Here is a 14717-nt window from a genome sequence, read left to right as displayed (position 1 = left end):
CTGTTTGTCATTTGTTTGTTAGGTTTACTTGGTTACTTTGATTTGGATGCTAACTGTTTCATTTTTTTGTCTGTACTATGGCGACGACTTGGACGTTATTCCAAAAAAAAAACGCTTTTATCTGACGTTGGGACTATTTGAAGTCCTTCCCGTGGTGGTCATGTATATTATCAGCGAACACAATTGTCTAGGTACCGGCAAATTAAAAAGACATTTAAACTTGATCAATTTGCTATTTGTAACTTTCTTAGTTGCGCTAACAATAAACCCGACAAAATTCGCTTTAATGAAACACTTTTCCGACTATGCTTAGCCATTTTCGACTCTGGTCGACCTATGTTTCGACACTGCTCAACCTGTTTCGATTGTGCTTGACCTATGCTTCGACTTTCTCGCCCGAATCGGGTATGTTGGACTGTTGTCGACTTATGTTTCGACTGTGCTCAATCTAAGTTTCGGCTGTGCTCGTCCTATGTTTCGATTTTCTCGACCGAAATCGGGTATGATTTCGACTTTGTGCTCGACCTATTTGTTGAATTTCCTTGAGCTATGTTTTGGCTTTCCGACCGAAATCGGAAAAGTTTCGACTGCGCTCGACTTCTGTTTCAATTGTGCTCGACCTACATTTGGACTTTCTCGACCGAAATCGAGTATGTTTCGAGTGTACTCGAATTATGTTTCGACTTTCTCGACCGCAATCGGGTATGTTTCGACGGAGCTCGACATAAGTTTCGACTGTCCTCGGCCTATATCAACAAAATCGAGTATGTTTCGACTTAAAACTGCTCCTCGACCGCTGACTATAAGTCGAAAAACTTCACCTTTTCGACATTCGAAATCAAAACATACTTTCAAAGCCGAAACATACGTCTTGCACCCCGGTATCAGCTGAATTGAAGAAAAGACTCAGATACATACAATATGACGTTTTGCAAGGGCAGATATTAATTGACAAAAAAAAATTTAAGATAAGTTGCCTCAAAATGATTTTTTTATTTCAATTTTTCTATTATTCAGTCAAAATTTGAACACGCGTCTGAAACAATTAAGTAAATCAATGTAAGATCAGGTGACTTCCAGAACTTTAATATTTTGTAACACAAAACTTGATCCCAAATAGGTAACTTTCAACCTAAGAGTTTGTCAAAATTTGACATTTAGTCAAAATTCGTTAACAGAAAGAACCAAATTGAGCACAAGTATTCCGCCACTGTTTTCAGAACTCTAAAAAACGCATCAATAGCCAAACAACGTGCTTTAAACAACGCATTTAAATTTTTTTTGAAAAGTATTGGAAAATGCGCCAATAGCCAAATATTGTGTTCAAATTACTTTGATTATTGAGGGAAATACTTGGAGCAAAGTAGCTGATTTTCTCGCTGAGAATCTGATGCTTTGATTTTCATTTTCCAACTGAAAATCTAGCCTCCAAAGATTTGTTTCTATAAAATTTAAAATATGAGCGAAATGTCTATTTCTTCGAGTTATTAGAAGCGACATTCTTCTTGGCTATTGTCTTGTTCCGATTTCGGTACTTCTGTGCATCACTTCTGAAACAGAAATCATTCCATCAACAAGTTTCTAGCGGTTAAAAAATAACAAGATATAACCGAAAACTGACTATTGATTATAAGAGTTCTATGGGTAAAGTAGGAGCAAACGATTCAAGAAGATTCGTCGGTTGCTGTGCAAATATCACAGAAAGTTCTGACCCCATTGCAAAAACTTATTGCAAGAAAGAAAAAACTAAATAAAGCTTCAAAAAATAACTTTTTTCAGCTTAAATTAAGCCCTTTGAGCAGTTACAACACCTATAATAGTCTACTACAGAGACGAAGCAGAAACAAAGCCGACGGAACAAATTAGCAACAGAACAAATTATTAAACTAAAACAAATTATTAAACGAGCAATATCAAATTGGCAACGGAACAAAACTTACGAAGCAGAAACAAAGCCGACAATCTTTGAGCAGATATCAGTTGAGACGAAAAAAATAAGCTTGTAAAAAAAGTTTTCAGTCTCCTGGAACTACAAATATAAACACTCACACTAGCAACTATCACGAAAATTGTTGACAGCAAAAAAATCTAGGATACGGCAACTAAGCCGACAAAACTTGAGCAGACAAACGAACGTCCGACAATTCAATTTTTACAGGACAAAAATTTCAATTTCAATTACACTGAAAAAATAAGGTCCGTCCGTGACTCGAAACGTTTAGCTCCCGATTACAAGACACTTGCTCTCGCAAGTGTAAACACAGAGGCGAAGTTGCACTTCGCATACACAAGGAAAAATATGACCGATAACGCTACTGTGAAAAACTGAGTGAGTAAAACTTTGAGTCTACATAAATGCCAAGTGACGCACACCAATTATGGCGCATTAGCAGTACCAGCCAATTTGAAAAAAAAATTACCAACTAACATGCCTCAATTTATAGAGCAGTCTATGGAGCAGTAATAACATGATAAAATTAAATGTAACAAAAATGAGATTTTCAATTTGAGATTTTTTTGTGAAAATCATCACCACACACGCCATATTAAGTAGAAAGTGATAAATTTTGCTCCTAGTAACAAATCACTTATGGCAAATAAGCGTCCTTCAACTAATTTGGAACGATTTCTATGACGGATTAAATATCCGCTAACGCGTTAATAGCGCGAAAAATACCGCTAGTCAATTGTCCCAAATTTGCCTAAATGGCAATTTTTAAACCCACAAAACTTGACGAAAAATGATCACAGCTGAAATATCTTTCCAAATTCAAGCTCAGGACAACAATACTTTTTGAATGATACAAAAAAATCCCGTCAAAAATGCCTAGTTATAAAGTCGAAATTTGTCTGAAAAAAAAACCACCCGAGCACAAATATTCCGTTACTTTCGTTACGAAAGTCGGAACAATAATAATCTGTGTTAAAATGCTTAGCATTGGCTGTACTTAATAGCTGGTTATTGATCAAAACGAACACTTTCAAAATGAACAAATTTTATCGCAACAATATTTGCGATTTAGGTTAAAAAAAAAGATAGTTCATACTATAACACAAGCAACGCTTGTGTAATAACAGCCAAACAAAGCTCGGAATTAGATTTAAAAGTCAAATTTTCCTTCCGTTTTTTTCTACACAGAGAAAATGTTTCAAAATTTTTTAAATGTCGACTGACTCAGGACTGAAAGGGCTTTAATTTAATATAACACTCAACCTATTTTGACAATTGACTGTGGTACCTAATTTTTCGTAGAAAAAAAAACTGGAACAAATCCAACGACGAAGTTCCTGTCCACTTCCACTGTTAGCTTCAGAACAGTTCTTCGTTTAAAACAACTGTACGTAGTACTGATCATACTAAAGCATGGAAAAAGCATTATGTTTAAGATTCACGGGGTCGTTTCTTTTCGGATCCTTTAAACGAAAAATATTATCCCTTAATTGAAATTTTCCAGTATTATTATACATCGCTAAAGAGAGTTGAAAAAATTCCAATCAACTCAAAAAAACCAAAAAATTATACTCTTTGAAAAATTGTTCATCGTTAGAATTTTAAAAAATACACCAAGATTTAACTCTTTCTATTTCAATACGATTGACACTTTTTTCTGTCATAGAACGGACCCATGTAAAAAACAGGATATTATTTTCATTTAGCTGAAAAAGCTAAAAATTTAAACCACTATCGAAACAAAAACCATTCAAACTTTTCTGTACTATTTGTACTTTCGTTGAATAGCGTATTTTGCCTTCTTTTCAGCAATTGAATTTGAATTGAGCTTGAATGAAATCAAAAATCAAACTGCAAAAAAAAACAAATTTGAACATGATCAAAATCTTTTTCCTGACAAAAATCTGTCTGACCTAAGTTAGTGTCTTGTCACTTCATTCATTGTCTTTTGATAAAGTAATTCAAGAATAATTTACTTCTACACAGTTATATTTATACACTAGCAAAAGTTTTTAATGATTAAGTTATCACTTAATCTATGAACAAAGCAGTTAACATCAAGAGATGGCTCTTTCTTCTTCCCCTAACCAGCGAATTTACCGTAATATCTTATGTTCACAATGTGCGATTTTCCTTATAGCTGGCACTATGCTGACTTATGAGGCTACTACGAAAATACTCAATTTTCTCTGTTATTCAATATTCTACTTAACCTTGTAAAATCAAAGTAATATTAAGTATGCCAAACAATTATTAAAAATAGGAAAAAAATTTTGATTTTGAATAGCTAGAAGCTTAAAATTTATATTATCTTAAATTGGCATCAGAAAAATTTTGTTAATTTGAAAAATGATTCGTCGAAAACAAAAAAAATGGGAGGGCTTGTTTAGCATGGTCTGAAAAATTCAAAAAGATTGTCCGTAGCATTAAATTAAATTTTATATTACCGCACAGGCAGAGCTGCACTTCGCATAAGCGAACGTTCGCTTGAGTAATTAAGTTGGTTTGATGGACAATTGTTATGTGAAATCAAAGCTCACTTATTCATCTTCTTCTGGTTTCTGCATCCTCTCCCTCCTTCCCAGTGGGATCCAGTGGTGCCTGCCAGTTCTTTACTGCACCCCGTACAGGATTTACTCTTCTGGTAGCCCTGAAAAAATTTAAAATGTTGAATACCGGTTGACGTCGAAGAATAACATTAAGTAATTTCTCGGGTCACAGCAAATTTGGAAAGAAAAAATATAGGCAACAGATGGCTGGAAAAAAAGTAAAAGTTGAAATATATAGTTGAAATATATTTTCAACTTTCGAAGAAAATATACCAGGTTTTGGCTTTTTGAATTTCAAGAACAATTCAAGATCGATTCGTCTTTGATAAGTTTGACCCAATCTACAAAAACTGGATCAATGGGTAAATTTTTGATTCCGCTAGAAAATCTAAAAATTAAAATCCACTTTCGAAACTTGTTTTTACGAGTCATTTCCGCTTTTGAAATTGGAGAGCGCAATTTACCTAATATTTTGACAAATCGATTTGATATGAACTCAAAAAAGCATATATAAAGTGCACTCATAAAACTACTAATATGTAGGAATGCACAATGCACTTCTGTAGTTATAAAATCATTTTCAGACCTTTACCTGAAAAATAAAAAAAATCATCAAGGCATATATAAGTCAAAAATACTTAACTTTTACACTTAACTAGAAGTATTTGTTGCTTTGAAATTATGTTATGATACCATGGCTATATCAAGAATCCTATTTGAAGTTTAATTGCGCGTTTATACTTCGTCAATTAGCACACCCACTAACCTGCTCTTTAGAGCAGAACCCACATATCATTCTGTTTGCAAACTCGATCTCATGCAACTCCACGTCATTATGGCAGACGTCGCATGGGTACACTCTACCACAGCAGGGAAAGCGGAGCCACCGGTAGCTCTTCCGATAGTGTTTACACGTCCCTTTTTTGGGAAGGGGTTCGCCCGGGATCAGAGAAAGCATGTCGCGCTCCTTCTTTTTCCCAGTGGCTGGTTTCGCTTCTGTCATTTCTGAATTAGGAATTAAATAAAGATTAAAAACAGAACAGGCTCGTGAAAGATCCAAACGAAAATCTTGCAAATTGGATATCTATAACTTTTTAAATTTCTTTTGAGATGATTCTTTATGCAGAGGTCTGCTTTTCGAAAAAAAAAAACATTTCACCTATCATTGTGATTTTTCTTTGCGCCCAAGAACACAACTTTATTTAGTCACTACGCATGTCACAAAACAGCACGAACGGCAGAACCTTGTGATATGAAGTTTTCAAGCAGTTTGAGGGTCAGGCTACTGTTACCATTTATCATACGAGTATCATTTAACGCCGCCAATAGAAAGTCTGACTTAATAGAGAGTCAGACAAGTCGGAGAGATCTGACTTAATGTATTGGTGAGATTCAAGGCATTCTTTTTAGATTCCGTGCAACTATTTAACTCTGCGCTCGCTATACTAACTGGGCATGTGAGGGTGTCGTACCATGAGGTCCTTGAACTTGACCCCTGCGTACTTGACCTCGTATTTGTGGTGGCAGTTGTGGCAGAATACCAGCTTCACCTCCTCCGCATTCACAGCCTAAACAATGCTCAAAACAACATGGTACATTTTACCTAGGTCATAGTCACAATTTTTCAGATATCAAACCTTAGTTTCACGCTACATTTTAAGAATTATATCAGCAGACATTTTACCATGATAATTCTAAGAGTTGTATTTTATGAAAACTACTGAAAATACAATTGAAGATCGTGAGTACTCAATTTCACCAGCTCTTCAAAAATCTAAGTAGAAGTAACAACACTTTTCAGACCAGCCAATTTTTCTCGATACTGGAAATAAAATTATATCACACTGGACCCCGTACGGGCTTTCTGGGATGTATCTATAATCGCTCAAAAAATAACAAAAAACCCACGCCATAGCCTTGCTACTTAATTCCTCGTAAAGTGATCGGAATCAGATAATATTCTGATGGGATATCTCAGGTAAGCTTCGTTAAACCCAATATTTGACAAGGACTCGTTCTTACCGGTGAATTTGTCGTCATGTTGCAATTACTGCACATGAAAGCCCAGAGTGTTTCAGCCGCATTAATGTTGAAATGAGGGGAGCAATTCTCAGTATCAAAATAGCCCAATACATTACAGCTCTGGTGCATTAGCGAAGGTCGAAAATTCACCATCATTTTCGTTCTGCATTTCACACACTCCTGAGATATTGCACTATTGGGGTGCATTTTCATGTCAAATAAAGTACCGCACCGTGAACAAGTGAACGAGCACCCAATACTTCTACAGGATATGGTGCAGATATTTTCAGTTTGAAAGGCAAAATTGAGAAGGGATATTTCAATGCCACATCTTTCCGCAATAGTCACAGTTCCACCTTTGTTTTGTTTTCTAGAACTAGATGCAGACCCTGCCTGCTCTGAATCGTCCTCGTTATCAGATTCAGAACTAGACGAGTACTCATATTCATCATCAAACTCATCGACTTCATCGTTCAAATTGTGATGTTTTAATTGTTCGGCAAGTTTTTCACGCGCATCTTCGATGGAGAGACCGTCTTCGTTTTTCCGATAAGCAACAAAAGTCTGTTTCAAGGTGGCATCAAAAGTATTATCCGAGTCCAGTTCAAGATCTACATGTTGATTGATGTTGGCAACCTCAACGGTTGAATTCAACTTAGCCTAAAAGAAAATCAGAGCAAAATTATTCTAAATAGCTCTAGTATCGGGGTATCCTGGTATTTTAGTTGACTCAAAAATTAATCAATCCTCTGATAACAAAAAACCACTGATTGCTGAGAAACTTTAAGCAAACCACGCACACCATTCGACAAAGCAAATAGTTTTTCGCAAGTCAGGGAAAACGAAAAACTAAATCGAAGAAAATAAAAATCAATTTTTGAAATATATTAGCCTGATTTTTCGTTTATCAAAGGCATGCATCTCAGAAATGACAGTGTATCGTCGAACAGTTCTAGTCGAAAAAAGCGAACCCGAGTGGAAACGCCCGAAAAAAAGCCAGCGGCAATTATTGGAACGTCTGACTCACAAACATTTTTAGGGGTATCAAAACCACCACCTAGAAGACACATTTATGTTGGTCGTATTAGCAAAGATTATACCGCAGATGATGTTATTAAATGGTGTAATGAAAAAGATGCGCCACTGCAACATATCAGGGAAGTTTCAATAGAAAACGGCTCTTTCAGAAGTTTTCACTGCGTTTTCTCCGGAGATTGTTGTGAAAAAATCGAAAATTCTGCTTTCTGGCCGAAAAATGTTGTGGTCAAAAGATTTTTCTTAAACGATAATGCTAAGACATGGTTGAAGTCTCTATCAAACAAGCCTTGACTATCAAAAGCTTTGAAGACTTCAATTTCCATTAGCTTATTGAATGCGCGCTCGGTCAGAAATAAAACATCAGATATTGCTTCAATACTTCTATCAAATGATTTTGATTTATTTTTTCTTACGGAAACGTGGCTGAAACATGATAGCAATGAAAATTATTTACTACGTCAGTGTTGTTCTAATTTGGAAATTTATGACACTTTTAGCCAGCCAAGAAATTACTCTAATGGAGGTGGAATAGCATTGATTTGTAGATGCGACTTCAAAGTCAACCAGTTATCATCGCTGAATCAAGCAGAGATAGAGCTAAAAGTTCTCGAAATATCCTTTCCGACCTGTCGTATATTATTCATCATCTGCTATAGGCCTCCATGTGGAGATTTTTTGATTTTTAAAGAACAATTATACAACATGATTTACGAATTTTCCACTGATTATGATTTATGTGTGATATTGGGTTATTTCAACGTACACTTCTTTAATAATAAAGACAATCGTTATTTACTCCTCCAAGATGTCTTTCAAGAGTTTGGTCTGAAACAAATTATAAACGAACCAACACATTGCTCTGGAAATATTTTAGACTTAGTAGCTATTACAGATGAAATAAAAATATCGCAATTAAACGTGATCCCTTTCGAAGTTTCTGACCATCATGTTATATCTTTTCTACTACCAATAAGTGTTTCAATGGCAGAACGAATTTTAAAACCTTACAGAAAATGGGACAATATTGATCTTATAGAATTAGCTGGAGAAATAGAAAGTAACTTACTGATCAATCAAATCAGTTTCGAAGAAAACAACACAGCCATGAAGGATTTCTCTGACATAGTAGCTGAAGTTACAATTGATATTAACCCAACTAAATTTCGGCTTTTTAGAAAACGTAACTGCAAATTTTTTGACCATGACTTGCAAACGATGAAGCAAAAGCGCCGTAAGTTTGAACGAATCTTCAATAAAGTTCCTTCACTGGAAAATAGATTGACTCTGAAGAATGCCAATCTGGATTGTCGCAAGTTATTTAAAGAGAAACAGTTTGATTACTACAATAGGGAAGTAAATCGTATCAAATCACAACCAAAGAGCTCATACAGTTCTTTCAATGAAATTTTAGGAATTGATACGAGATCAGTGCTACCCAATAATTGTTCTTTATCAGATCTGGCAGATAAATTTAATACTTTCTTTATTGAGAAAATTGAGAGCGTCATTGCTTCATTGAAACCTCATAACTTTTATTACCGTGACTCAAATGAAACATTAGCCAGAGACAAAGTGAAATTTAGTTCGTTCAATAAAGTTACTTGTGATGATATTTATAAAGCAATTGCATCCATGTCCAATGCTACCAGCCCCTGCGATTCTATGCCAACTGAGATTATGAAGAAAATTCAAAAAAGCTGGGTGCCAACTTTTACTGGCATACTGAACAATTGTTTACAGAAAGGACATTTCCCAAATGTTTTCAAGTTAGGCATTATAAGTCCTTTTCTGAAGAAAGCAACACTTGATAGAAATCTGTTGTCTTCTTATAGACCTGTTACCCAATTATCTTTTTCATCCAAAATTTTTGAGAGAGTAATCTCGATTCAATTGCTGCATCTTTTAAACAAGCTTGATATTCTCGATCCTTATCAATCAGCGTATCGTAAAGGATATAGCACTGAATTAGCACTTTTGAACACCAGTAATGACATTCTTAACAAGCTTTCAAGCAAATGCCCCGTAATCTTAGTGGCTCTTGACTTAAGTGCTGCCTTTGACACGGTCTCTCATGATATTTTATTACGCCGTCTGGAAAATTACACTGGACTTGAAGGAGCAGCTCTTGAACTTTGTAAGTCTTATTTATGTGGTCGCTACCAGGCAGTTAAAATTAGTAGCTGGTTATCTTCGACTGAATCTGTGAAAAATGGAGTTCCCCAAGGATCCATATTAGGTCCTCTATTTTTTAGCATTTACCTTTTACCTCTACGGTCTCTCTTTTTATCTCTTGATTTGAATTATCAAATTTATGCGGATGATGGTTTAATTTACTTATCAGCCGCAGATTTAAATAGTTCAGTTGATCATCTGAATGCAAGTCTAGTCAAAATTACCAAATGGTTTGAAATGAATAATTTGAAAATAAATTCTGATAAAACAGAAGTTCTGTTTGTTGACAGGAAGGTTGCAAGAGAAATAAACATACGTGTTAATAATGAAATTGTCAAATCAGAAGACACACTTACAGTGCTTGGTTTTATTTTTGATTCCAAATTTAACTTACAACGACAAATCAATTCTGTTTGTAGCTCGGCCTATTACATTCTGCGGAAACTTTTTAGCATAAAAGCTTTCCTTTCTTTTGAGACCCGACATTTACTCTGTCAATCCCTTATACTTAGCCGCCTTGACTATTGCAATAGCCTATATTTTGGTTTACCCAATTACCTTTTGATGAAACTGCAGAAAATACAAAATTCAGCTGGACGATTTGTATTCCAACTCAAGAAAGGAACACCAACCAGCCCTTATCTACATGATCTACATTGGTTACCAGTCTCGAAGCGAATTGAGTTCAAATTACTGTGCATTGTTTTCAAAAAACTAAACCGAAACTATTTATGTCCAGCATTTTTAAGAGACATACTCAAATTAAAACAAAATAGCTATAGCTTGCGTGATGGTCCAAAATTGGTAGTACCCAGAGTTAATTCAAGTTTAGGTAGAAGATCTTTCAGCTATTGTGGAGCAAAACTTTGGAATTCACTGCCCCAGAAAATGCGAGAAGAAACGGACTTTCAGTTATTCAGAAAATCACTGAAGACACATTTATTCAGATCTCATTATTACACATCGGCCACGTACTAAGGAGACAGACAAAACAAACACCTTTGAGTACCAAAAAGGGTGTATAATCCAGCAATGATGATGATGATGATGATGATATATTAGATTTTACAGATAGCTTCGAAAACCTTTTGACAATTAACGGAATTAGAAGCAATTCTTGGCAAATTAAGTTTTTGATATTCTCTAGGCAACATTAGATTGTCTACCTGAAACTGCTAAGTCTTCGGAACTACATTTTCAAACGGGTTTCTGGCAGAAAAACATCTGCAAACCGACCAAAAATTCTAATGAATCTTTTTTCTAAACAGCTGAATGATTGTAAATGTTTTTGAAGGCCATACAAGTCCGAGAACATTCTATCATGATCATTCTTTTACCTGTTTGAGTCCTCGGAAGTAGAAGTCTTTCAAACTTCGGTCGAACCACTTCAGGAAGGGTCTCACCATCAGAACAGAGAACCCACTTTGATCTATTGTCGTCTGTCGCGCATTGAGGTAATCAGTCAATTGGCTGTTGATATGACTAAAACGGGGGTTGAAAAATTAGACGATAAGCAAATTAGACGGAGGTACCGAAAAGGAAATTAGACGGTTTTGAAAATAGACGAAAGTGAGAGAAATTAACTTTGTTTGCACACAAATTGCGTTAGAAAAATAAAATTGTTTGTAGACTACAGTTCAATTTCGGTGGCCAAAAACTTTACAAGTCAATCATGCATAATTTATTCAATTCAAAACTCTCCTGTAATATTCAGATTTGACATTTTATGTTCATTTAAACTAATTGTTTTGATAGATATTGACATTTTATGTTCTTTTTGTATTTGTGAAACTTGACTCTAAAGAAAAATTTTTGTTGGCCCTTTCCCTTTCGTCTAAAATGCCAGATGTGTAAAAAATAAATTCCGTCCAATTCCGTTTTTGTAGCATCCGTCTAATTTGCTTATCGTCTAACTTCCTAGGCCCCGACTAAAACATTATTGGCTTTAAAAGCAGTGATCTAGTACAACTCCTGGGTATTTAGAAAAATAGGAATGACAAATGGGTCCCGCCATTTAGTGCTAAATCAACAACTCCCGCTAAATCAATAATTTTCAAATTCAACTATTTTTCTTGGGATCCATATGCATTCCAGGGACCCATCAATCATAATTGTACTTAGGATGGTTTTAAAAAATACTTTTTATATTCTTACTTGGTGACTTGACGCGGGACAGCCTGATTGTGAATACAAGACACTTCGAGCACCTAGAATAAAAAAAACTATCTGCCATAAAACTTCAACGCTGAATCATCAGCTCGAATTGAATCGCTAAAAGGCTATCACTGCAATACCTGTAAAAGAACGATTATAAATTAAGAAAACCTTATGAAATTGAGCGGGGATGTATGATTTACCTGCTTAGGATAGAATTGAGGGAAGGTCATCTTGACTCTTGTGGCGTTCATTGGGAATGGCTGAAACCTGAACGATTATCAAATCAGAATGATAATTTGGAGGCATAATATAGATAAAAAGTAAGGATCAGTTGAAAACATTTCTGAAAAATTAAGTTTCATGGTTGTATAGCCAGCAGTTCATAAACAGTCTTATAGAAAATTGAAAATCAATAACCGAGAGGCAAAAATTTTTGGGTCGAAACCTGTTGGAGCCGAAAACAAAACTGATGTCAAAAAAATTTCAAACTTGTTTTAAAAAAAAAATGTTTACGACCAATCCAATCTGAAACACATAATCGCATGCGTATATTTTTTCCCCTCTTAAATATGCAATATAAGTTGACTCAGCCGATACAACAAAAACTAAAACTGTTTAGTTTAAAACAAACAAAAAAAAATGAAAAAAAATAACACTAAATCAGACTTGGTAAATTTACAAATTACTGAAATTTCAGTTTTAGAGAAAACTGTTTAAATTGGAACAAAACACATGCACTAGAAAGTAAGCTAAGAAATCCTATCAAACAAAAAAAAATGGCGTTTCAAAAAAAATGGAAAATGAACCACAGAAATTAGGACGAAAACAACGAGCGCGAAAAAAAAACAATTTATTTGAAAAAAATAATAATAATTACAAACCGAAACGCGCTTTATCTAATAATTAACTATATAAGTTAAATTAGTTTTATTTAAATTTTCAGGAAATTGAGCATGTCAGGAGTTCAGTTGGTGGAATGAGTCCTGTGAACAAAGTCATTTAAGGGGAAAAAGTATAGTACCCGATTGCAATACTCTTGCTAATGGCAAGGGTAAAAACATCAAATAAATTATCAAATTATCATGGACTCCATTTACATGGGACGAGATGGTATTACCATTTCACAAATGCATTTCAACCCAGTTGTTTCTGCTGCTTTGTAATCTTTGATAATAGACTCATTATCTTATCAAACACGCAAAAAATCGATTGCAACTAACCCAGTCTGGGTCACTACACTCGAACACAATCACAGCACACCTCTCGTTGTCCAACCAATCACACTCGGGATACTTCATCTTCAGAATCTCAGAGTCAGTTTTGAAACACAGCGCCATCTTTTCCTCAGTCAACGACTCAACAGAAATAGCAGACTGCAGATTACCCGCTGAGACATAACTAGACATGAAAGATCTTGGTTCACTATTGGTTTTTGGTCTATTTTGTACAGAATCTGCTTCTTGATTGCTGCTATTTGAATTTCGATAAGAGCTATACTCAAATCTCCTCAGTTGGTTATTTCGGTATGAGTCATGCTCGGAGGATCTGATTGGATAATTTTGATGATAATCATTCTGAGATGATCTGGTTGAATAGTTCCGATAGCTTTCGTTTTCCGATGATCTGATTGGATAACTTTGATCACGCCTTGTCGAATATGCATCAAGTGAAGAAAGAGTATGCGAAAAAGAACAGTTGTTGCCGAATCGACATCCCGCTACACTTTGGAAGAATCTACAGGAGTCTGCGTGTTCGAAACGACATTGATCTCCGTACATGCACCCGCGAGGTGTGCGGTAGAAACTACACAGAGGCATTGGAATCTGAAGTACAAAAAAATCCCAGAACACATTAATCAATTTTCAGCCTAACCCAGATCGTACGTTTATATGAGATAACGCGAGTTCAGTTGCAGATCTATCATCTATTCAATCAGAGTGGATATTTAAACTTTATTCAGCTTGAGAGCCACTTCACTGAAAATAAAACTTAAGTGAAAGGTACAGCGTACATGTAAAATAACTGCACTTTCAATTAGTAACAACTATTTTAATTATATACTTTCTCCACGCTGAATTGCTCTTTAATTAGTATAGCTTTAGATACCAAAAATTTCAAATTGTGAAAACTAACTACTGTAATGAAATATCTGCTTCATAATTCAACCAACTGCTTTTCAAAACATTTAGGAAACTTTCATGCTCATTGTCATATTTATTTTCAGTTTTGCAAACATTTGTCCCAAATATCAAGGCCGTGCCACTGCATGTTTTATTCGTGAGACACAATCTCTCATCCCCTATTAACAAATGTTGAATGTTCATTTCTGTTTCTGGGATGACTGCTTTATCGTCTGAAGTCTCTTGTTTTAAGGTAGGTACAATTTCGCCTCTGTGATCGATTATTTGAGGAGTATCAATTGAAGCGAAGTCAGATTGGACGTGATCTTGATCAGTTTTGTTAGATTTTTTGGCAGTCGGGATAAAAAGAGGAGCTAGGTTTTTCAGTTTCCGTTGCCTGAAATAATTGAAACTAATCATTTGGTGGAATTCAAAAAAATATATAGATTTTTTTCATTGGAGCAGGCTATACAATAACTATAGCAGGCAATTTACTGTTCCGACCATGTACCTGAAAAAAAAAACTGGAGAGAACTGGCGGAGGGGGGAGTTTAGAATGATTTTTTCCCCAAATCTGGTAACCTCAAGAAAAGCTCGTAGGAATCATATTTAAGCCGTGATATTAGTATTCGCATTCCAAAAAAGCTCAAAATTCAAAAAGTTGTCTCAGTATCGGGAAAAACTAGTCTGAACTTTTGCCAATTCAGG

The 14717-nt window shown here is 35.2% G+C and overlaps 2 protein-coding genes across 4 annotated transcripts in view; both read right to left on the bottom strand.

Annotated features, from left to right (window-relative positions):
• The window catches only part of LOC134841198 (intersectin-1-like), a 333033-nt gene that overhangs the window by 226694 nt on the left and 91622 nt on the right, over nt 1-14717 (bottom strand). The window lies entirely within an intron of this gene.
• LOC134841200 (uncharacterized) lies at nt 984-13442 on the bottom strand. Its single transcript, XM_063857030.1, has 9 exons — nt 13110-13442; nt 12090-12149; nt 11887-11939; nt 11070-11214; nt 6523-7182; nt 5951-6068; nt 5267-5505; nt 4492-4601; nt 984-1550 (listed from the first exon to the last, which is right to left on the bottom strand). The coding sequence occupies exons 1-9, from the start codon at nt 13293-13295 to the stop codon at nt 1472-1474; spliced, it is 1650 nt and encodes a 549-aa protein (XP_063713100.1). The 5' UTR covers nt 13296-13442; the 3' UTR covers nt 984-1471.

This window comes from Symsagittifera roscoffensis, chromosome 3, assembly GCF_963678635.1.
Source record: "Symsagittifera roscoffensis chromosome 3, txSymRosc1.1, whole genome shotgun sequence".
In the NCBI taxonomy this organism is placed as follows: Eukaryota; Metazoa; Xenacoelomorpha; order Acoela; family Convolutidae; genus Symsagittifera; species Symsagittifera roscoffensis.
Note: the sequence above shows the minus strand (reverse complement) of the source record. Positions and strands in the feature narration are given on the sequence as shown.